General features: G+C 39.2%; 1 protein-coding gene across 16 annotated transcripts in view; it reads left to right on the top strand.

Annotated features, from left to right (window-relative positions):
• Positions 1-25,599, top strand: part of MEF2C (myocyte enhancer factor 2C) — a 162,194-nt gene that overhangs the window by 99,791 nt on the left and 36,804 nt on the right. For 12 of the 16 annotated variants that reach the window (XM_032475830.1, XM_032475726.1, XM_032475752.1 and 9 more), the window contains one exon: positions 21,398-21,541. In XM_032475830.1, coding sequence (XP_032331721.1) covers positions 21,398-21,541 — 144 coding nt within the window. Of the gene's footprint in view, positions 1-21,397; positions 21,542-21,600; positions 21,739-25,599 lie in introns of all 16 variants that reach the window. The other 4 variants (XM_032475838.1, XM_032475813.1, XM_006187965.3 and 1 more) reach the window with 2 other exon arrangements.

Below are 25,599 nucleotides of genomic sequence, written 5' to 3'. Positions count from 1 at the left end.
GCAAGTAATTTATTCCCATTTGAAGTAAAACTGAGACTATAAAGGTAATGATATAGATACATAAATGCATATATATACACACATTGATATGTGTGTGTGTGTGTGTGTGTATGTGGCAGCCCTTGTTCCCCATTGGCATTGGATTTTTTAATATATAGTTTCTCTGTAAACATGTGGTTATAATTTTTAGGGAAATTCTATAGAAGACAAACGTTTGAAAAATGCAGTGAATATAATTACCTTTAAGTTTGATGAAAGGTTCTCTGGCACTGAGAAAGGACTTCAAGTTACATCCCACATCCTCCTTTTCACTTTACAGATGAGGTTTTCCCTCCTTCTTCTAAATTCTAGAACACCATACATCTGGCTCAAAGGCTGGAAAATTGTTACATGCCTGTGTAACATTCTTACAACCTCATCGTTCTACAAGTTTTCTCGCAGTTTAATCATTGGAGAATGTTCTTTGTTTTTGTAGTCGCTGTTTCACATAGTAACAGCTTGTTGTATTTTGGTCTGTTTGCCAGAGGGAAGGTTTATTTTTAAAACCCTGAACTCTGAATTTTTCTTTATTTTTCCAAGATTGAAAGCAGCTGAAATGCCTGGAGTTACAGGTTGAAGGCTGCTTTACAATATGTGAAGGGAAGCTTCTTTCCCTCCTCCCTTTGTGTGTGTGCGTGTGTGTGTGTGTGTGTGTTTTAAAATTTTTTCCTAACAAATGTCTTCTAACTGGTAGTTGTCTAAAAATAGAAAACTGCCTAACTAAAAATAGCCTGGCTCTCAGTCGTGCCAAGGAAAATGGAGAGGGATAGGCGTGGAATAGAAGGCTGAGTAATCCAGCTCTCTTCATTCAGAGAAACCTTTGAGAATGCGGGCGATGATAAAGTGCCCTCCAGAAACCACAGTCCTGACTCTCTCTTCAGACTTCTAGGTGCCAATAAACATTTTAGCCCCAGGATACTTTTTTTTCTCTCATAGGTTGTAAACATTTTCTGAAAGACAAGGCTTTGTTTCACAGAACCTGACAAACTGCCATAACTAACCAACTTTCCTAAGGTCTGAAAAATTCATAATTATAACATCTTTTAAAAGAGAATCTTAAATGAAAGTATTGTAAAATAATGTACATTGTATAATAATTAAGAGGAAACTGTTATAATAAGAACCACTTACTGCTTGCAATTAAACTTGAAACTTTAAAGAGTTTTGCAAAAAGAATACTATTCCTGTGACTCATTGTAGTGAAATAGAGCAGCTGACTTATTTTCATTTAGTTTCCTTAGATGTAAAATTTTCTTGTTAAGTATATATCCTCTTGATATACCAATACTTAGTCTCTGTCTTACAATTATAGTTTTCACCCAAGCAGATTTTCACTTGTAATTTTTTAAATGGAGTAGAAACGATGTTCCAAAAGAACATTTCGAGAGTAGGACAGCTTTCAGTTTAGAGAGATGGAACTCTGAGTAAGCCGTAAAAAAAAAAAAAAAAAATGCATAGGCCAGTTTTGCAATGGTAACTTTTTTTTTCATTTTGTTTTGCTTAAGTAATCTGAATAACCAGGTCAAACATAGCAACAGGGTGTGGAAATGTCAGCACAGTTCATGGGGTTATACGGGTCTGAGCATTGTTATGTTCAGTTCCTGTAATGCTGCTGGTGATAAGACTCTTGAGACAAAGGACGGTAATTGATGGAAAGAGACTTAAATCATCAAGGTCCTTGTATCTGTGTACATCGACTCTTCTGGTCTCCTTCCGTCTTGTGAAGCATTCTGTCGTCTTGCGTGGTGGCCCCCTACTGCTCTTTGTAATGGATGCAGACCACAAGTGATTCCTTCATGCTGCACACAGGGTGTAATTGTGTCTGGGTGGTGTATTAGTAATTACGAAGCTGAATTCCCATATTGTATCTTTTCTGCAGGCATGGAAAAATAGGACATACAACCCTGCATAGCCATTTTCAACCTAGATAGTGAGCCACTTAGAGCTACATTCCAGGGACAAAGCCTTTTATATGCACACTTTTTGAACAGAATTTTCATTGTTGAGTCATTTGTGCTATGCAGGATTAAATTCTGTTTTGGAAGTAATTACCTTTGATAATATATTCATTCCTGACTTTACAGCAAAATCTTTGTAATATGAAAAAATAAGTATTTTTAATTGCAAAAAACATTTTAATATTACTAGATATATAGTAATATGAGCTATAATAACTATGCCAGGCTATCATATGGAGAGAATAGAGCATGAATTAGTAAATATAACAGATTGTGTAACATTCATAAACATTAAATAATGTAATTATTTTAGTAGCATTTTTACCTTAAATAGTGATGTTTTCATATGTAATTTATCCATCTTGGCTCGAGCATTGTTAAACTTCAGAAAAAGCTGACAATAAACTTTTGTTACAATAAGCAGATATAAATTAATAATTAATTTATTGCTATAAAATTTGCGTCCGTTCTTTATGTATTATGTAGCCACTATTGATTTGACTACCTCCTAATCGTTGGGGGTTTGAAATGTCTACAGTGTTATCTATCTGTAATAGAAGCCAAAATAACAGGAGCCAGGATGGTTTAAACAAGAGAAGACGTGTTTATTCCATGCATCAAATGATTATATTAACAGTTGAAAACCAGTAAATACAATAGCAAAGAAATTAGTATGGCCAATTCATTAGTGACAACCAATGACATTAGATTTATTTTGTGAATTATCAAAGCATGGAAGGTTTTAATTCCATTTTTACCTCCAAATTTAAAAGTGGCCTTCCAATATGTATATTTTCGAAGTTTGCTTCCACTTTTATCTGTAGATATTCTTATTCTAGCAATAATTATTAAATTCCTTGGATGCACAGAACTGTATAGTGATGCTAGGAGAATGATGAGTTTGGAAGACATGGTCTGTGACCTCACAACACTTTAGTCTAGCTAAGGTAGAAAATACACATGTGAATCAACTAGACAAAGCAACATACTGGGCGTTACGAGGTGTTGGGGGAGGCAGCATAGCTAGCAACGTGTTTGGGAGCATCAGTTCCCAAACTGGAGCTACCCTGCCTGAGTCCTTATCCCTCTCCACTGCTGACTGGTTGTACATCCCTGGGAAAGTCCCTTAGGTGCTCTTCATCCTAATTCCCTCACTTGTAAATGGGGGTTAATAATCATACCTAGCACATAGTTATTACAACAGTCAAATAATTGACTGTTTTTAAAATGTGTGCATCAGGGTCTGGTACATAATAAGGTTTATGATGATGATGATGAAACCTTGTAATCAGGTAATAACTGCTAGGAAGTAGAATATTTTAAAAATCAAGAAAGATGGCCGTGGTAGGTGTCACTTTAGGCTTAGACAAGTCAAGTTCAGAAAGATGGTTATGAATTGTTGAAGCAGATGGGGACAAACCTTTCAGAAGAGCAATTTTGCAAAGATCTCCAAGAAGAAATGAGCAAGGGCATCAAAAATATTAGTTTGATAAGAATAGAAGATTCACATACGAAGGAGCTGTAAGAAAGACGGCAAGAGAAATGAGGAAGAAGAGGAAAATTGTGTGGAGTTAGACGCAATACAGGAAGTATGAGAACAGTACTGCATGGTCTCAAGCAGTAGAATAGCATAATGATAACCAATTCTTGGGGAAGATTTTACTGGAAATGTAACCGGATAGAAGCAATGTAGTTGTAAAATGTCAAAGTGCCAAAACGTTTTAATTTTTGTAATTAACATGTGTATATGCTATAAAGCCTAAAACCTTTCATTATACTTATATATTTTAAAGCCACATAAGACAGTGTGGTGTGGGAGGAGGGGCAGACGCAAGTTCTAGAGAGTCCAACAAACCTCGTTTCTACCATTTTCATAAACTGCACATGCTCTTGGGCAAGTTTCTTCACCTCCATTGAAGTTTAGCTTCATAAGCAGTAAAACAGGGATACCGAACTCTCACTTTTGGTCTTTTTGTAAGAATTAACTTATATAATGTACATATACAGCCATTAGCACATGTTGGGTACATGATGCCCATAAACATATTATTTTCTTTCCTGCTCTCCTTCCTCCTGCAGGTGTAAGTTTATGCAAAGTTTTTAACTTTTCACTCTTACACACACACACACACACCGTGAACATCGAAGTCTTCAGTATATTTTGTTATGAGATTCAAACAAAATGTCACATTTTGTCCATTGTTACGTATAATCCATGTGTAACTATTTCTTGTATAAAAAGTTATAGAATCCTTCAGATATAAGATCTTCATTATACAGATTTTAAAACTAGGAGAAAGGTAGAGAAAGGTAAAACTAGGAGTCACAAGAAACTCTATTAAGTAAGGTCAAAGTAGAATTAAAAAAAAAAAAAAAAACAGGTGGAACCCTGTCAGATAGAGGGGCTTGCCCAAGTTCTGTAGGTGAACTCTGATAGAGTTAGGATATAATTTATTCCCTGGTATTCTTTTGATCTACTGTGTATCCAGGGAGGAACACAGACAGTGAAAGAGAGAAGGGGGGGAGGGGGCAGAGGGAAGAAGAGTGACGGAGAGCTTGATTGAGATTTTCAGGCAATGAAAATAATTAGCAAAGTGAAGACAAGGTGTCCCTACACTGCCAGTTTCTTTTCTGACTCAAAAACAAATAATTGATTTTATTAAAATACTAGCCAGCCAACAGTGTTTAGTATGGTGATATTGTTAACAGTGAAATACATCTCTTACATTCCTTTTAGCTTGTGTCTTTGCCCTGACTCCCTCAGTATGTTGATGGCAGTAATGATACGTGCTCTTGGAAGTGAGCCAAGCACACGCTAACGTATTACACATTTGGCTTAGTTCCAAGTGAGCAGGTGTTTTAAATATTCCAGTCACATACCCACAGTGTACATCGCTGCTAGGGAAAGGATATCATTTCTAAACCACCGATGTTTGTTTGACACTCTCTTCTGAACCACCCCTATTGTGCACTCTGAAGACCTCGCAAAGATGAATTGCAATTTGAGGAAGGACGACCATCAGAGTCCTAACTGTACTGACAGGAGGTTCAACAAATTTATAGTTCTGAACTCTGCATCTGATATTTGGCAACTGAGTGAGATCAGAGCACTTGCTGATCAGCATTAGAAGAGATGGGGAAACATTTTAGTGCTTTCCATGATTGAGTTTCTACAAATAAGAGAGATTTTATTTATATTAGAGAAAAATGTAGTAAATTATATGATAGCAAAGCATTTGTTATATTATGATTCAGGGAAGAAATCTGTTTTCCACTAGACACCGCCATTCAGTTTGGAAACATCCTAAAGTAAAACAACTTAACTTTTGTGGGGTCTAAATTGTGAGAGAGAATTGTTTCCTTGTGGAGGAAAAAGATGAAAATAGTTGTACAGAAATACATCTACCTAGAAGTAATTCTGAAGATCCTTTCAAAATCCTTAGCTTCATGCTACACGTTCACACACACACACACACACACACACACACAGAGATACATACACATATACATGCAGTTAACACGAGCCAGGTAGTTTTTTCAGCAGACGAACTCAGATAGATAAGTTCTGTCTTCCTGTACACAAGTTCCTGTGTCCGATCAACAAGACTTATATTGACTTCTATCTGTCCCTTTGGCTTCAGCTATGAAGTAATGCAAGAAGTTGGGGTTGGGAGAGTTTGACTTCTCCCAGCCACCTGCTTTGACTTCATAATACGTCATCTCGGTAGAGATTGGATTCCTCTGACCATTAGTCAATTGTGTGCATTACCTCATGGAAACAGACTTTGAACCATGGTTTGCTTCCTCCTTTAATGGTGCTGTTTCCCCTCATCTGTTAAAAGTAGACTTAAAAAAGAAGTGGGATTCTGTTCAAAATGATGGTGATGGCTGTTTGAGGCATTTTAAAACGATTAGGTGGTTAATATGTGGTTAATATTATTTATTCAACAGAAAATTGACTTTACGCCCATGTAAAAAGCCAAGTATCATAATTGTAAACTTCTTTTAAATGTTATACAACTTTGTTTAATTTCAATTTTCAAAGAGTCCAGTTTCCCATCTGAGAGACCTGTGTGTGTTGGCCCAGCTGGGGAAGCCTCCAGAGAAAACAGGGCCGCTAAGCCACTGCGGAAACAGAGTCAGTGACTGTGGGTGGCACTTCTCTGCTGAGTCAGGTCTGTGCCAGCCCTTCCCCGGGCTTTTACTAACAGTGTGGATTTTCTGACAAGATGCAAAACCCAAGTCTTGTGGTTCTTGAAACTCTCCTGCAGCTTTCCCCTTTTCCTTAAGACTTTGGGAAATTTTCACTTAAGAAGATCTTGCTCTGTCCTCCTTGTAACTGCTGGAAAAATTGGGAACTTTTACAGTCATTCCTTTGACTCTTCCTCCTGCCTGGCCTATGGAGTAACAGAGTGTTATCAGTATCATCTTGAAAACAAAAGAAAGGGAAAAGCTGATGCACCCATGTTTTAAAAGAATTTTTATAATGCATACAAGATTTCTCCCTGATCTTGCAGCTTTGCCTGGAGAGAAACCATAGTTTCTCCATAAAAGCACACATTTCTTCTCTTTTCTCCAGCCTACCCTCTCAAACCCAGAAAAAAATACCTTCTCATAGTTACCAGCCTTGCCATCCCTTATCTCTTCAAGCAAATTGGAGTGAAGTGCTGAGCAGCCAGATTGTGAATCTAAAGAATATAGGCACCAAAAATATAAAGTAGCCTTTTTTTCTTAGCAACAGAGACTTAAAGTTCCTGCAAGTATTATTTTAATAATTGCAACAAACCTACACTTTGTTTTACCCAGGTAGATACAACCAAAATGTTATTGCAAAGGACTTCCTTCCTAGTCTTAAAAATGGAGAGGTGGAAAAAAATAAAGCAACCTTTGTTTCCTTAGGTTTTCAACAACCTCCCCTTCATTTTAACTAGGTAGCTACCTCCAAAATATTATTGGAGGGGCCTTCCCTTCTCTTCAGTGGATATTGCAATAAAACAATAGGGAAAATATTTTAGATCAGATCATTCATCAGAAAATGAATTCGATGATAAATATATCCATTTATGGAGAAACAAGATTTGTCAAACATTTAACCAATTTCAGCTAAGAGTAAGTGTTCAAAGAAACCATAGGTGTGATTTAGGCCGTCTTTATGATGGGGAGAATTTGCAGAGGCACGATAGTGAGAGCTACGTGAGCTGGGTGACTTGGGTCTCCCACGGACTACCTTTGGGGACTTTAGCAAGTTCTTGAACCACTTGGCACTTCTTTTTCTTCATCGAGAGAATGACAGTCATTGTGGAGGAGAGACTGTGAGGATTAAAAAAAGATCCATGCCAAGCTACAGCCTCGGTCCCTGGCACACAGTACATGCTCAATAAACGGTTGGTGTTACTGCTGAGGAACAGATTCAATTAAGAGGAGAATTAATATTTTGATAGTGCGGGAAGACTGATTTAATTTCCTCTTCATACCATAGAAGAGGAAATGTTGTTTTTATAATTACCTAATGAATAATATGGAAGAAATTATTGTGCAAATGAAAAATCTAAGTTCACCGCTAAACTAACAAAATCACTGAGAATTTGTAAGTTACGGAAATTGAAATACCAAACTTAAAAATTAGGTTGCACTACATTTCCAGGGGTAAAGCCGACAATATTAACGCCATCGTGACTTCAAAAGCAGGCAGCTAACACCGTAGGGGATGGAACCCAGGGCCACAGAGACTCTCCAGAGAAGGCCACCTGGGGCCAGAGGACAGAGCAGTCTGTGGGGCTGGTGGCCGCCACTTGGCTTCACTGAGTTAGACACCAGGTGCGGAGCCACTGCCAGAGGTGGGTATCAGGATGAGCAAGATTGCTGATGGCCCTGATTAAGCTTTATATTAGATCCTAAAGGGCTGAGCCTGCACACAGGGGGAGGCCAGGCTGCATACCGAGGGATCACCTGATGTGCTCATCTGAGAATTTTTTTCCCTCTCTCTTTCACACTTTCAACTTCTCTCTCTCTCTGTCTGTCTCTCATTTTCATTCCCTCCCTCCCTCTTCTCTCAATATCTCTTTTCTATCTGTCATCTATTTATGCTCTCTTTCTCGCCCTCATTCTTGTCATTCCTTCTGTTAAACATTTTCTCTCCATACCTTTCTCAAATGCTCTAGCTTTCATAGTATTGTGTGAAATCCGGAGTGACTGAATACAAAACCTCAGAATGTTACTTATCTGTATAACATATTATGTCATGGGAAATGTGATTTTACAAACTACAAGTCAGTCCAAGGTTCTGGGACCACAGTTTCAGACATATAGATAACATTCCAATAACAAAGGAAAAAAATTGAAATGAGTTTGATTTTAATTATTAGGTCATTTCATTTGGAAACATAAATTTATAAAAATCTGAATTTGCACATAAAATAATAAGGTAGCAGGCCTTGAATAGCACTTGATAAGAATAATACTAGGCTTTCTAGAACATTTCTTATGAATTGTATTTTATTTGTAAATACTTAATCCAGAAGGAATAGTCTCAGTTTGCCATAATGGAATGTATATTAGGTACTTTCAGAATCTGCTTTGTAGATGGCCTATGGCCTTTTTATTTCTAATCATTACCTCCAATTCATAATTGTCTACACTAAGGAGAAAGGACCCTTCACATCAATACTATGAAATAGCAGGAACTGCCATGTGAGTCCAGGAGACAGCAATCCCCTGTGACAAATGAGCCAGGAAACTAGAGGGCACGTCCCTGTGTAAAGTTGAGTAAAGGGTCCTAACTCTGAAATACTGCTGGCATTTTTGATATCTGTCCTTTATATATGCTGGTTATTTTTCTGGTACCACCTGGAAATAATTATATTGTTAGGAAAGAAAGAGAGGCTCTTTAATGAACTCAAAATGCACATTAACGTATGAAATTCTAGGTGCCAAGTGCTCTGCTTGGTCCGGGGTATACCCACGTGAAAGGCACAGCCCTGCCCTCGAGGAGCCAGGCTTGTGCGGAGGCTGAGGCAGCACCCGGTGGGCCTGCGGAGGGAACACCACGATGGGGCTGCGGGTGGGCTAGTTAGATAAAGACAGTGATGAGAATGGTGTCAGTGTGCTGTGGAAATACGACAAAAGCCTTAAAAGGAGGCCTGAGACTGAGCGACTGCCTGAGGATTTTGAAGCCCTTTTATTTCTAAGCACCTTTGATTTACCTGAACCTCCTTGATTACGAAGAAGTACAGCTTTAACAGACTTTCTTCCACTGGACACCTCCCCAAAGTAACTGAATGTAAAATCCACCACTTATTACCCATCTACATGTTAGGCGTGTGCTAATGACACGACACGTGTAGAGGATAAATAGATTAGACTCTTTCTTTTCCCACGAGTGGTTTTCAGTGTGGTGAGAGAGATAAGGTATAAACCCAAGTAAACTTATTTACAGAAAAGAAAGGAGGGGGCCTTGTAAGTGCACTGCTATGCATCGTGGAGATCTGGTCTGCGGACTTTCTGAATGCCTGATGTGAGTGTGGGTAGAGATTTGTTCCTGACTGCTTGACAACATCTTGTAAACCCAGCATCCAGTACAACGACCTCTACTTCTTTGGACAGCCCTTGGGACCTGTAAGGAGCCTTCCTTCCCCAGATCTTGACTTCCAGCCAGCCTTGCTGGCCTGTTGTTCACTTGGGAGTGCATCCTGGTTTCCCATCCATGCACCAGGACTGACAGAGTCCCACCGTGGTCTTCTACCTACTAGTTTAACTGGCCCAGTCCCTGACCAATGACCATCCCACCCATTATATTTTGGGCACTCTCTGTTAAGCAGATAGTTCTCTAATATATCAGCCAATAAAATGAAAATATTAATACTGCATTAACCAAGCCCCAGGGGATTCTACATTGAAAGAGACAAGTAATAAGAGTAAGGCTAAAGACCAAGGTTGCTAGCCTTTGACAGATCTCGCAAACATTACTAATGTTAAAAGGAGAGGGGGGGAAAAAGGAGAGAGACAAGGTTTAGTGTTAAAGGAAAGGGAAACCTTGGATCCCCACTAACTTTTGCTTAATCTTGCTGAGCCTCCTTATTATATGTTATCAGGCTCTCCTTGGAGGTACTCTCCTGTCTGACATCCATCCAGAAGAGTTACCCAACTTCCTGCGACATTCTTCTGTCGGATACGGCCCTAGCTGCCAAGGGTAGAAAGCTCTCAAGAGACACTTCCTGTCTACAGGGATCTTATCATGTAGAAAATGAAATAAAAACAAGAATACAGAGAGCAACACTGTAAAATGAATGTTAATTACAAAATTCTGGAGAAGCACAAAAGAAAGACATACCAATTCCATTAGCTCTCTAGTCCATGTGATTCATTCCTTTTAGAATTTCAATTCATGTGTGGGGTCACGAGGTGGGTGATTGGTAGGGGTGAGAGCAGCCTACGCCCTGAGTCCGCACCCAGCAACTGCTCCCTGTGTGTTTTCAGATCCCATTAGGATTCCATCTTAAATAAGAACCTCTGATGCTGATTGTGATTCCATTATTCTTTTATTAACAACAACAATATGTATTGAGTGTCATCCACATGCTGGTCACATTCAAGTTGCTGTGGATACAGAGGTGAAAAGAAAAGTTTCTGCTCTCATGGAGGTTTGCTCTAACACACTGAGACTCTCTGCTCCCCCGGCAGCCGCAGTAGCTGTGACTCCTGATTTGATCTCACACAATCCCAGAATGCTCTGAGTCCTCGTTTTGACACGTCAGAGCAATGTGGGTGTTGGGCAGCGTGGGCTCCCACTGTTGTCAGTACCAGTCTCCCAGAAGGCATGCTACAGGTGCAGGCAAAACGCTCAGAATTCGTGCCTAGGCTGGCCTTCTCGGGGCACAGTCACAGGGTTTACTAACTGAGGAGATGGAGTAGAAGAGGCCCTTTCCCATCGTTGCTGTAGAATATCCAAAATCAAAGCTTTTCTATTGAGCAGGTTCAGTAGAAAATAGCTTATTGCCACTCACTGGTGAGCAGGCTTGTCTATTGGGAAGAGAGAGAAATCAACTAGAGAAAAGGCTTGAATGTCAGGTGTTATGGGGAAGAAAGTGAAGATAACATAAATAAAATCTGTGTTCACGGTTGGTTCTTGAAAATGTCTCTCCTGTCATTTAATAAATTGGAGAACAGGAAAGAAGTTGGTGAAGTATTTTCAGTGATATCCCAGACTGAAGTCTGTTCTTGGTGCATTATTGGTCCCATCACTTAAGACGTGGAAACTACAGCATCGAGAATGAATGGCAGGCAGAGGAAGGTTCCTCCTAGGACCAAGGACAGCCCGGGAGAGCACGGGCCGGAGCTAAGCCCTTTGGAGCTCTTTACCTCTCTTAAGCCTGGCAGAGGTGCAGGGGGCAAGAGATGTTAGGAAAGGAAGCGGCTTAACTTTCATCTGGGAATGAGTGCCTGGCTGACTCTGAAGTGAGGATTTGGCCATCTCAAGTACCACTCTCAGGTGCGACCAAAATTGTCATGACATGAGTCAATCAGTTGTCAACCTCAAATCTTTTTATTTTGTGTCGCCTTACCGAATGCTCTGTGTACACGCTGCTTTTCTGATCGGCTAGTGTTAAACTGTAAATCCCAACTGATAAAAATTCTTCAAATTACATCAGAGGTAATGCCCTTGTTTCTGAGGGGAAACCTAGAAATAGAGAAGAAAATGCACTGAGGCACCTCTTGCAATATTTTTGGTTCTCAATGTGTTTATGTCCTCCTGGTGGTAACTTAGAGCACCAGTAGCCACAAAAAGTTCAGGAGCATGGAAAGGAACAGCCCGTAGTGCCCAGGACTCAGCAATTCTAAACACAATGAAACTCAACCCTTGGCACCCTGCACACAGTATTCTGTGTCACCTCTCTGTTCCCACAGGATACCCCATGCCACAATCATGAAGTGATTATAGAGATTGCTTTAACCCAACAGAACTCATGCTCCTTGGATTTTGACTTACTGATCTTATTAAAACAAATACATAACACTGTCACCTGACACCACCCAAATCATTTCAATTAGTCTGTCACATTAGAGAGTATGACTGTCAAGTTTGTTGGCTTATTCACTCATCCAATGCACAGTTACTGAGAACATGTATTGAGCCCACATGTATTCATCAGACCCTCTGTTAGGAACCAGAAATACCCAACCCTCATCGAACTCACTGTCTTGTGGTAAAGCAGACATGTTAAGAGATAAATTACAGTATTAAACACCACATATTAAAAACCACAAGAAGTCCAGGGTTCTAGGGGTACAGAGTAGGGAGTCTCTAAGTGCCTGGGAGAGTTAGGAAGGGGCTTCACAGAGCAAGTGATGCCATAGGGGATAGATGTCACAGGATGACTCTGGTTTGTGTAGCAGAGAGGAGTAAGCAAGGATATTCCAGACAGAAATGAATGACACATACCAAAACTGCATTATTAAAGGGCTTACCTGGCTTGGGAAATGGTGACAAGTTTCCCCTGGCAAAACCTAGACTGCTAGTGGGGAAAACAGAAATTGGGGCTGAAGAGGCCGGCAAAGGGCTTGCTGAGAAAACTAGGAGAGCCGCCATGGTGCAGGAGGAGAGCAGCGATACAGTTAGTTTTTCATTTTAATAAGACCTTGCCAAAAGAAGGAAGGATGATTGACTGGAAGGTGGGAGGTGGGGGAGAGGGTCAGGGGAAAAACAGAGTAAGGATGGGGGACCAAGTAGAAAAAACAGTGATAAGTGAGTAAGAGATGGTGGAATGAAGGGTGATTTCTGGGTCTGCAATTTGGACAACCTAGGTTGTGATATTTGCTGGGAAAGGAGAATTGGGAGGGAGGTGGATGAAGGAAGAGACTGGAATCAAAAGTATAAGTGGGAAAATAAATGATGTAGAAGAAAAGATCCTGGGAATCCTACAGAAAGGAGGAAGTATAGTGACTAAGGATAGCCCTGAGCTGACGGGTAAATAAGGCGGTGAAGGCTACTCCCACTTCAAGTGACTAATCACACATTGGCCCAACATGAATAAAAAGGCATTTACAATTAGATAAAAGCCTACAGGGAAACAAAAATAATGATTTGACCTTACTCTGGTTACTCAAGATAACATACACATTTTCTTTTGTTAAAATAAGTCATTAATGTTTTGTAAAAGATGCTTCAATGTGTTATTTTTAAAGAATCAGTGCCCCCAATATCTGCTTTTTTGTCCCTATGACCTATTTGCAAGTAAAATGCCATAGTCCAAAAAGACTAGTAGATGAAGTTACATTCATATTTTATACTTTCAAAAATCCTGCTCCCTGATCTGTGTTAATTTACTCCTCTCCTCTCTTTTTTAACCTTTGTAGTTCTGTCTTATCTTTTCCTTCCTTATTTAAGAAATCACTAACATCGGATTTTTTAAACTTGCCTACAGTTTGATCCTTTTGTATTTCAGCTTCTTGTTGTGTATTCCAGCTTTTATTTTCTTCACTTGCTTTATAGAGATTACTAGGATTAACTGCATATTTTAGCATGCATTTTAGTCACTGGATATTAAAATATTCCCTATTTAGTATTTTACTTCAGATCTCTCCTGGATTCAGAATGTCAGGAAACATTTCAGGCCAAACTTCCCCATCTCAGTCCCGTTCTAGGCCAGCCTTCTGATGTGTGCCTTGTTCAGGTTCCAAAAGAGCTGTTGTGGAAGGAACCTTCATAAAAACGCTAAACCACTGACCTATCCTGAGGAAGCCTGAATCATCTGATTGGCCCTAGAATCACCCTGATTTTCCATGAATCCTCCAGGCTAAGATTGGCCCAGAATAAGACCAGTGTCAAAGCCCCAGAGAACACTGGAGCAGGAGACCAGTATCCAAGAATGGGGGAAAATGATGAACTTTACCCAAGAATTTTGAAACGTACTTATTTCAGATTTATAGTATCTGACTCACATTCCCAGAAATTTCCCTGTGTTTTTTTCTTTAAGCTTTCTGCTTTTCCTTTCCCAGCCTTACACATGCTGCCTAAAATACCACTCCCTTTTTCTCCTTTTGTGCTGAATTCTGTGCCCTCTTCCCTGTTACCTGTTTCATCACTGAGATTATATGCTTATGAATTTTTTTCCCTTAAAGGTTTCATGAAGGCTCAGTTTTCCTGACATTCCATATGTAGACCAGTACCCCAACTTTTAAATGTTCAATGATATAAATCTCCTGAGTTATAATAAATTTCATGCCTAGTACCAAGTATGCCAATACTGCATTGCTTTCTGAGTTAAAAACTATACATTTCAGAAAATGGTAAATTTATAACAGTTACTTTAAAAGACTAAAATAGTAACTGAGTTTCAGCACAGTGTGAAATAATAATGTAAAGTGTGGAAAAAGCAGCTGCCGTGGCAGAAATCCTGCATGGAGACTACACTTTCTCCCTCTAGCATCTGAACTCTTTTTCCTGTTCTGTTCATCTGTCTATTCAGTCTGTCATTAATACTGCAAACATTTACAAAGCTTCTACCACATGGCAGGCCCTGTGCTAAGTCCTGGTGATACAAGATGACTCATAAACAGTCCCTAACCTCCAGGAGCTCACTCCTGGGAAGAAAAACGTGTAAATCATGTAAACAAATGATCTAATCACACATTCAGAAAAAGCATCTTTGCATCCAAAGGACCACAGATGTCACCTGACAGGGTAGCACTTAGTAAACGTGTGTCAAGAGGGAACCCACTACCGTCTTCGCCTCCAACCTACCAGACTGACTCTGTCCAGTCGCAAAACCTCTGCGTATTAACATTGAAGTGGAAATGTGTGTTCTGTTCTGTTCATTCAGCAAGCATTTACTGAGCACCTACAGTATGTCAGGTGTCAGGCTCTGTTCTATACTGAAACTTCAAAAGTGAATGAAGGAAGATGCTTTCATTACCTAGTGATTTAGCACAAGAGATAAACACATCAATCAAATAATTTGTGATAAACGCTCTAGTAGAAAAACGTATACCATAAATGAGTGCATGGATGAGGGAGAATTTAATGCAGTTCTGGTCATCAGAATGGTCTGCAGCAAGGAAGTGATACATCAGCTCTGCCTTGGAGGAGGAGCATCCAAATCCAGAGGACAGATACTGGTGCAGCCATTCCAGCTGGAGAGCCCAGCTTGAGCAAGCCCAGTGCTGATGCACCATTACCCCTCCCTTCTGGAAGGCATGAAGAAAGGCTGGGTGGCCCTTGGTAGCCTCATCCAGTATTAGAGTACCCGTAATTCTAGGAGCTGCCACCCTCTAAATGTTTATGTGAAATAATTTGTGCCCATTAGGAGGGGTGGATGGATATTCCTTTATGTTCTATATGTTAAGAGCCTTCAAATCTTTAATCAGAGTCTTTTATTTCCATTATTTAAAGATGAAAACTAATTCAGTGGAAAAAATTTCAAGTCCAGTATTAAGATTATCTTTTGAGGAAAGGAATAAAAACAAAAACAATGAAAATCTTCAGCTCTTTCCAGCCTTTCCCCAGTAAGAGTTAATATCTGGTTAGAAGGAGCATGAATAACCTAGAGAAATGTAGTGTTGCTAAGGTTTATACTTTCAGGTTTTTATTAAAATTTTCACCACAAATGAATAATTTGAGGTAAAATTTTTTTTCATACTCTGTACTAGCTATGATTTGCTTGTCTAATTAAAGTCTACCTACTGATTGTACTAAATTCACAGTATTTTAATGTGCCTTTTCATTTCTATATTAAGAACAAAGAAGAACTATGGAACAAGGGGAGGAGTACAGACAATGAGTACAGTTTTGATTGTTAAAACCTATGGAGAAATTTCTTTACACCTGATATTCCTCCAGCCTAAGTCATCTGTGCTAGAAATCACCAAAGGGAAAAAAAAATACAATGTTATAGGTCCATTCAGAGCTTTTTGGTTGGAATTTGTTTTGCTTGCTTCTCTAAAAAACAAGTACACCACACAGTGTCCGGTGGAGAGCAGGTTTTCAGTAATTATTTGCTGAATGTGGTTTTTTTTTTTTTCAGTCGAAGAATACTCAGTTTACAGTGTTGTGTCGTTTTCTGGTATACAGCATAATATACATATACATACATATATTCTTTTTCTTTATTAGTTTACTACAAGATATTGAATATAGTTCTCTGTGCTATACATTATGAACTTGTTGCTTATCTATTTTATATATAGTAGTTAGTATCTGTAAATCTTGAACTCCCAATTTATCCCTTCCCCCTCTGGTAACCATGTTTGTTTTCTATGTCTGTGAGTCTGTTTCTGTTTTGTAAATAAGTTCATCTTTTTTTTTTTTTTAGATTCCACATATAAATGATATCATACGGTATTTTTCTTTCTCTTTGGCTTACTTCACTTAGAATGACAATTTCCAGGTCCATCCATGTTGCTGCAAATGGCATTATTTTATTATTTTTTATGGCTGAGTAGTATTCCATGTATAAATATATCACAACTTCTTTATCCAGTCATCCGTCAATGGACATTTAGGTTGTTTCCATGCCTTGGCTATTGTAAACAGTGCTGCTATGAACATGGGGGGTTCATGTATCTTTTTGAATTAGAATTTCTTCCAGACACATGCCCTGAATGTGTTTTAAATCAAGTAAGACATTGAGCCCAGCTTTGCAGATACTGAGGAGACTGGAAACAGCCGTCGTGGGTACCAGCAAGCACCATAGTGGGAGGCTGTTTATGAAATCTGCTCAAAAATTTCATGTACAGTCAGTCTCCATTTCAACCATACCTCCTGTGCCAGTGTGGATTCACCACTTTCTAAAGATAACACAGCTTGTTAGGAGCAGAAGGTTATCTTCATAAAGCTGGGATAGACAAGCACAAAAATGATTTAGTATCAGAGAAACGGAAGCTACCTTTTCTAAGTTCATGTCTTTTTTTTTCCCTTGGCTTTTGTGTGAATAGGACATTCACGCAACCAAGAGTAATTCCTGCGTGTGTTCTTGACACATCAACCCTCTGAAGTGAGGGTCATGCTAACGATGCAAGAAAGGGTGATTATTTGAATTTTAACAAAAATTAATTAATATTTTGGGATTTTTCACTAGGGGATTTGAATTTGCCTCTGTAAAATGAGGAGGCACAGAAAAAGAAAGACGATGAAAATAATACACCCTTGAGGACTAGGACCACAGACATGGAAAGAAATTGAATGATTAGAGGCTTTTCATCTGTGATGGTGGGTCTCTGAAAGAAGCTGGATTTTACTTAAATAGCGTTAACATAAAATATGAAGTTCCATATAATTGAAAAAGGCCAATAACTTAGTTATTTCTTTTTTACTAGCAAGAAATAGTACAGAAGGGGAAACCAGCTTTAACCATTGTATACAGAGGGCTTTTCTAGTTGATAATATGGTGCCTGGCAAGAAATGAGAGCTCCAGACAGCGTGCTTTTTCATTTACATTCCTTTCAGTAATGAAGTAGAATCTGTTCCCTACATCTATTTCATTAGAATCTTTGAAGCACCTGTCACCTATCATCGTCAGTTTATATGCATTTCAAGTTTTCCTGGTGAACAAATGTAATAATGTGGGGTCCAATGTCCACATGTCTGAGCAAAGAGAGTCCACGTGGTTTTTGGATTACCTGCCTGCACTCCTTTTTCCATTTATTGTTCGGAGTATGTCACCTTCTGTTAATCTACTTCTCTGAGAAATGGCTGTTCTCAGCTCACTGCGTGATGATCACTGCCTTGTGAAAACATCCCAGAAGCCTCTGCAGTCAACTGATGTACCCAACAAGTGTCACTCTCACATGGAAGGCTGACTCCAGAGTCACAGAGTTCTCTGAGGAAGGAGTTTCTTGAGATAACATAGCAAGAGAAGCTGGTGGTTTCAATAGATCTTGTGCCTTATCTTGACATACAGAATAAATCTTTTCAATAGTCAGCTGAGAGACACTTACCATATATACATCCAGGACATCTAGCCCCTATAAAAGAATAATGATTTAAGTGACTGCATTACCTGACCAATAACATCTGTAAAAGATCAGAGAAGCTTTCAAAGGTCAGTGACAGATTTTGATTTTACTAGAAAAAGACCTTAAGGAACAATGCTTGTTTATCCATTTAGTAATCCTTTTAGTTAATGTCATCTATTTACTACTGTGATAAAGACAGACTTGGCTGAATCTAATAGTAATTCTTTTGTTATCACTAAACAGCTGTAGATTTTTAATACAATAAAGATAACACTACTCTTGTAGTTCCACATTCAAACTCTGGTAAAGTTTGTGCCATCACTTCCATTTTCAGAGCTTTGTAATTCCTCCGTAATCATTCGTTCTTGGCAGAAATGTGTTCTACGAGCTCTCAGCTGAGAATAATATTTTTGAACAATTTTTTCAATGTTCTGGTTAAGTGATTATGAGGATTTGGAACTCAGTATTAATTTGCTCTGGGGTTTTGTGTTTGTATATCTCAAAATGCTCCTCTTTAAAAAATAACACAATTTAACTTGAAATAAAGTTATAAATGCCTTAAAATGGTAGAGATATTTCATTACTTAAATACAGGTGATATTCACAGTAGGATGACATAGTCAGAAAGAGGAAGAATTTACTGGAGAGAATGAGCCACTGGTTCCCTTTTGTCCCCGTCCCTGTCATTTCCTTTGTGACTTCGTGCCGCTTGCTTCATGTTCTTAATAGTTTATATGATTCTTCAGGTAAAAAGTGAGCTATTGATCTAATTGATTTTTTAATTCATAAACGGAGAAGTGTTTTATTGAACAGCAGACTCTCCCTCCTGGTCTAAAATTTGACATTTAAGAAGTATCAATATTTTAGCCATCATTTTAGACTTAAAATTTTCCCACAGACTAATTTTTAAAATTTTCTGCCTAATTTATTTCAGTGTTCAGTCCACTGCTATAGTTGCATATGAGTGGGAGAGATCTATTTGACACCCCCCACTGCAGGGCGAGGGGACCGCACACGGCCCCTGCAGGAGGCACAAGGCTTGAACCATCACACTGAGCCATAAGGTTTTCCTAAAGTCTTCATGGAAGATTTGTGAGAGATAATGAGTTAATATTTGCAGAGCTCTTTTGCTAAAGTGTAATTGATGTTTGAATTTTTATACACCAAACACAATATCTACCCCTGAAAGCTTAGTAAGAATATTTAGCACACATGTATGTGCCAGATGGATTGTAATGACAGTTGATAGGCCTCTCCTAACCCTTGAGTTCTGTTGTCAAAAATCTGCACATCAAAACAACTCTAATTTTTACAAGATTTATTGGATAAAACATTCGGGTACATGTTGAAAAATCTACTATCCAGATAAGACTGTAAATTAATGTTATATAAGATAAGACTTAATTAGGGGTTTATGTAAGAATATTCTTAGCATGCCTTAGAGAAATATCAGTAGATAAATTTTGAAAAAATATAACATTTCCTTGATCCTACATATTTTTCTCTACATAAGTGAATTTTTATGAAAAATATGTGGAGTATGATGCAAGACACTCAGAAATTATTCTTAAAAGCTCAAGGATATGTGAAGATGAAAGCAGAAACACATCATAATACAAATAATCATCACCTGGAAGAATGTTCTAGTACTTGAGATAACAGTAACAAAAAATTTTAAAACATAGGAAATTAAGGTAGCAAATAAAATTAGTAGCCTGATGTTTTGTGACATCATTATTATCAGAACCCTCTAGGAATACTTATTCTGGGTGAAAATGATAGCTGCAAATCCATGATAAAGGGACAGGTGGCCCCACCAATTATAAATTCCCCAAGATTGTAAATGTATATTTTTTATCATCTCATGTCAAAATATTCATTTTAATATTCAAACATTTTACCACATAATAAGCTGTAACCATATGTTTATTGTTATATTATATTACTATAACATTAATAAATATTTACAGAGCCACAGTGTATCGTAGATGCATTCAAATTTGGTAGCTCTCAGTTTGATTTTCATTGGAAATCTTTAGTGCCTCTGAAACTGATGTTAAATAATGTTATGTTTGTTACACATTGATAAGAGCCAAGGAGTTAAAATTTTTAAGACTGACACCCCCTTTTTAACTCGTGTTGTTTTATTTATTTTCCCCAATTGCATGAATTAAAGATAGAGTGTTATCTCAGCTTTGAATTCCTTAGCCCGATGTCGCAGCTTTTGCTTTATTTGTATGTGAATTCGGTCTTTAATAAAGATGAGCTCTACTCTCCGTTAATGAGAGACACTTAGGTACACATCTCTTTATAAACGATTTGGTGGTACCAGGAAAATTCAGAGATGTTGCTAGTCAATTAATAATTAACATAGCAAGCTGTGTGGTTGATTTATCAGAAGTTCTATAATCTCTAAAAACATAACACTATCTCTGAAAGTTGGATCATGTACAATTGAATTGACAGTCATCGGGTGAAAAAAAATATAGTAAGACTCTGGACTCATACTTTTTCTGTTAGTGTTACATGAGCATTTATCCTTCTGTGACAGCTGAGACTAGACCAGCCACACATTCAGGAGACAGGAGGTTCCAGATGAGGCACTGACTTACAGTTTCATGTGGCCAGAGACAGTCTCTGGTGAGCCTCCTTGGGTGGAACCAGGAGGAACTTTTGCTAGTTTGGTACTGACCTGGTGACCTCTTTTCAGTGTTCACTGGCTTCCTTACTCAGCTCATGATAATGAAGCCCTAAGCTCAGCTATTGACTTTTCTTTCACCCTATATTTAGGCGGATAACTTCTCAGTATTATCAATTTCAGTGCACATTTTCACATATATATGACTCTAACCAGACTAAACAAAGGTGTTTCTCCTTGTGATCAGTGTCTGAACCTTCTTTATGGGGGCTTCCTGAGAGTATGAGTGGGGTTCTCTTACAGCCTCCTGTGTCGAGTGCATACCCAAAGGGCTGGCGGGACACTGTTAGTGCTGACCGTTATCCTAAACGCAAACTAAGAGTATGTTTCCATCATTTCTGCTTTTGTCATGATTACATTTTCTGAAATCATTGTGTAATGTCCTAACTTCTAATTTTTCTGTGGGAAAATACTGTTGCAATTTGCCACCTCGTTTGTAGGCATCTGTGATTATCTCTCACTAGACATTTGGAGCACATATGAATTCCAGATCATGAAACTTCAACCCTCATACGATCTTTGTTTGTTGACTGAATTAAGTTGCAAAAGGAATATTTTCCTTTTTACTTTTTTCTAACTAGTAATGAGTGCACTGTTGAAATGACTCTCGGTTTCTCTCTACAGCTTCTTAAACCTAATGTATTATAGCTCATGTAATAACCTGAAACACTGGACAGTTTGAACCTCTGTAACACCCCTGAATGTCTTTTACAGCCTTTGTCTAGGTTTGAACTTTCCAAATTATGTATTTCAGACGTTGAGAAAGAAGGGCCTTAATGGCTGTGACAGCCCAGATCCCGATGCGGACGATTCAGTAGGTCACAGCCCTGAGTCTGAGGACAAGTACAGGAAAATTAACGAAGATATTGATCTAATGATCAGCAGGCAAAGATTGTGTGTAAGTACTCCAAACACCCTTCATTTTTTTTACTCTTGATATTTCTCTGAACCTGGCAGGCCTTGAACAAGAAAGAAAACAAAGGCTGTGAAAGCCCCGATCCCGACTCCTCTTATGCACTCACCCCACGCACTGAAGAAAAATACAAAAAAATTAATGAAGAATTTGATAATATGATCAAGAGCCATAAAATTCCTGTAAGTACCAAAGGTAGATGGCTGGTCTGCTGATAACTGCTGCAGTAACATACCTTAACCCTTTCAGTGAGGGCTTTCCCTAAGAAACAGTGCAAAGCCAAACCCAGAAAAGAGCCATCTCACCCGCGGGCAGTCCCTTCAGAAAGCAAACCTGAGGGCTGCTGCAGTTGCATCACCCGAGGGAGTCACCATCCGAAGTTCATTCGGACGTAGCAGATTCACAGGAGGAAGAGAAAGATCTACGAGACACACCCTGAATTTACACAGTCTCTTAAGCATGCAATTCACACGAATCACCAAGCACTCCTCAAACACAGGAATCTCCTTCTGAACAAGGATTGACTGTAAAATATATGGATCTATTTTCACTGAGATCAGATACACGAGTGGAACCGCAGTTCTCTCATGTAAGCTGACGCTCATCACCCAGGAAAAAGCGTATTCCTGAGTGAAGCCTCAGCCCTCTCCCTAAACATGAGATTCAGCAGCAGCACTGAAGGGTTAAAGCTAATGCTCACTGCAGGGAAACAGACTGCATGACAACCTAATGGTAAGATTTCAACATGTTTGTGTGCTGGGGTGATTTTAAAGCTTCATCAGAATATTCGCTTTGCCTACACCAACATTTTCCATGCTTTAACATTTGGCTAAATTTTGTCTTAACCAAGTCAAAAAATTCCTAACAATCAATCATATGCCTTGCCAGATATTTAAGAGAAATAACTGTGCATGTATTATTTTGTTTGCCCACATGTAAAGGGGGATGGGTACGGAGTTTTTATTCTATTCTGTCATCAGTTGAGTGATGTTCATTTTGTGACATAAAGTGATGCAACACAAGGTTCACACGCTTTCTGAATAACGAATGTTAGTGTCTGAGCCCTCGCTGTATACAGGCTCCTCGGTAGGTAATTAATTCCTTTCTCAAAAAAATCTATTTTTAATAAGTTAGCAAAACAGCCTAAACCTGGAGATTCAGAGAAGACTCTGCCCTGAAAACAGGGCCTCAGCAATTACAAGTGCAGATACCTGAGGACAAAAACTCCAAGCCAGAGCCACAAGGGCACCCGCAAGATGAATTAATGCTTTACGCAAAGTGGGTGCACAGTCAGCCTGTGCTGAGCTAAACTGAACACTTTAAAACTTTCTTATAAAATATGTGCATATTAAACTTCCTATCCTCATTAATACAAATCTGCTTCTTTTGTTAAATGAAATAATGTCAGTGGGAACACTTTTGTTGAATCAGAATTATTGATTCACTGTGTCATGAAGGAACGCTAACTGCTATAAATGCTTAAAGGTTTTATAAAACCGAGTACTACATACAGCACTTCCACAGTGGGCACTGAATCACATGAAACATTTCCTCCCAGATGCAGTGATGCATTCTTGTTATACCAGAATTCTTAAATGGAATCCATTGGGATTTTATCCCCCCCAGAAGAAGGAAAGAAACAGCTCCTTTGGGCTGATTTTTTAGTTCTTACGGCCTGAGTTTCTCTTGCTATGTAGTACACTAGTTTAGAGCTGCTGGCACGTTTGTGAACGTAAGATTTTAAGGTGATGTATGTTAGGTGTCTCATGAGGAATCCACAGCACAGTTAGGGAAAGGGCGGTTTGTGTAAGACTGCTGCTCACCCCACCCCCCACCGTACACCGTGTGCGTGTGGAGCTTTAACCCCCAGAGTTCTGGGAGAATGCCATATTTGCACATTGGGTCATTTTCCCCATGCTTTAGGGGGAAAGAGGTGTGATGCGTACCTGGATTCCCTCACCATATTTCATCCTGTCGTGTAAAGAGTTCAAAATCAGGATACATGATTTCTTAAGAGGTGCAGTGGTGTGCGGCAGGGGATGGAAAACCACATTAGAGTTTGCAGGCAGAGCCGTGAGAAGGAGCCACACAGCTCCAAGCGGTGCCTCCAAGTCTTCATTTCTTCAGTAAGTGCTTCAGTCTCCACGATGAAAAGCCCAGTTTTCGCACATTGCTTTCAGTTGCTGGAAGTAAATTTTGTTGAAAGTTTCCACAGCTGCTAAAACATTTACAGCGGGGCAAGGACACTCTGCCCTTTGTGTGGAGAGAGTGTCTCCACCTCTTGAAAAACATTACAAGACTTTTTCTATTTCAAAGGCCCAGGTTGAAGAGTTTCCCCCCTTTAAAACAGAAAATTTAATATTGCAGTCACCTGTTGGTACAATCGAATTTATGCCCATATTCCTCAATTACGTGAAATAATTCATGGATGATTTGGAATCTCGTCAACCAGCATTTCCTCATGTGAGGTTTGCCACGGTTCATGCTGGGCTTCACAGCAAGAAAAAACAGCTTCATTTGAGGAACCAGGAATTAGGAAATGGGCTGCAGGAAGGAGGGGTGAATGCAGGACCGGCTGAGAGTGAGTGGGTAGGGAGGAAGTGGAAATAGAGAGTACATGGGTGTTTTCTTCAAATAATGGACTGTGACTGGGGAAAGAGTACGTAACCAGGATCAAGGAGGGAGTTAAAAGGGAAAGCACTTGAGATGATTTATGTGCAGAGGAGGAATGCTTGAAGGAAGGAAAAGGTGGAACACTTAGGTGCCATGGATATGGAATGGTGAGGCTCCTCAGGGAAGGGAAGGAGGCTGGATGGGACCAGGACCAGAAGGACTTGCAGATGTAGTGAAGACGGCAGGTGGGTAGAGTGAAGTTGAGTGGGTGGCCACCTCATGACCGCTCTCTTTATACCGAATTCAGCTTCTGTAGATGTTGAGGTGGGGGAGCAGGTGCTCCCGAGCGGACTGAGAATGGCTCTAGTGTAGACATTGTGAGGAACCGGGGTTGCAGGGGCAGTGGGCAAGCACGGGAGGGGATTTGGATATCAGCAACCGGTGGTCACGAGTCATCAGGGACGTGTGATTCCTTTTTCTCTGCTAGTTTTCAGCAGCCGGGTTGATCAAAAATTAAGGCTGTCATTAGTGGCCCAAAAAAAGGGATTCAGTTCAGTCATTCACATTAAATAAAAGAAGCCCTATTAACTAAAAATATTTTATTAAAAATATTTTTATTTGACTTTTTATTGGACTTTTCCTTGTGGTAAGTTTGGGAAAATCGTGGGTTTTGGATAAGAGTTCAGATACCTTTCTGACCACGATGACTCACTTCAGTAACCATGATCAATTTGTTCAGGAATAGAAACTAAAAGCTTTTTAGCTCTCATGTCTGTATCTCTTAAAGCCAGAGCCAGTGTCGTGGGCATGTGACCTGTGCAGTCACACAGGGCTCTGCTGTCCTGGACCACACTAGGTTAAATGCTCTGCTGTCACCATTTTGAAATTCTTAATAATTTTTTTTACAAGGAGCCCCACATTTTCATTTTGCCCTGAGCTCTGCAAATTATATAGTCAGTCGTAGCTACAGCATTTTATTTAATCACCCTAAATTCCTTCTTCCTTCCTGTCTTGAGGGTTCTAAATTTTGGAGCCTGGCCCTGGAGATATTTGCAAGTTTGGAGTTTTTAATGACTTTTTGGCTTTCCTTTTTAGACAAAAATGTTAAAAACTTAGATGCTTTCAAGTTCCTTAATTTTAAAAAGTCAAGAAGAAAAAGAAAAAGAAAATTGCCATTTTCTTACAAACATTGGCATTCCCTAAAGCGTCCAGAGCTGGTTGGTCTCTTAAGGGATGCAGCCACTTCAGGACCCACATGAGGTCAAGGGAGATTATAGGACTTGCCTGTTTAACTTGCAATTTATTCCCTATCCTGGACTGCAACTGAGATTTCTGATATAAAGGCTAATGTTCTTTCTGATTCTCTGAGATATCTTCTCACTATGTGTGGTCATTTTTAAGCTTATAACTTGATTTCAAAATTATTTAAT

The sequence above is a fragment of the Camelus ferus genome, chromosome 3 (assembly GCF_009834535.1).
Source record: "Camelus ferus isolate YT-003-E chromosome 3, BCGSAC_Cfer_1.0, whole genome shotgun sequence".
Classification (NCBI taxonomy): domain Eukaryota; kingdom Metazoa; phylum Chordata; class Mammalia; order Artiodactyla; family Camelidae; genus Camelus; species Camelus ferus.
Note: the sequence above shows the minus strand (reverse complement) of the source record. Positions and strands in the feature narration are given on the sequence as shown.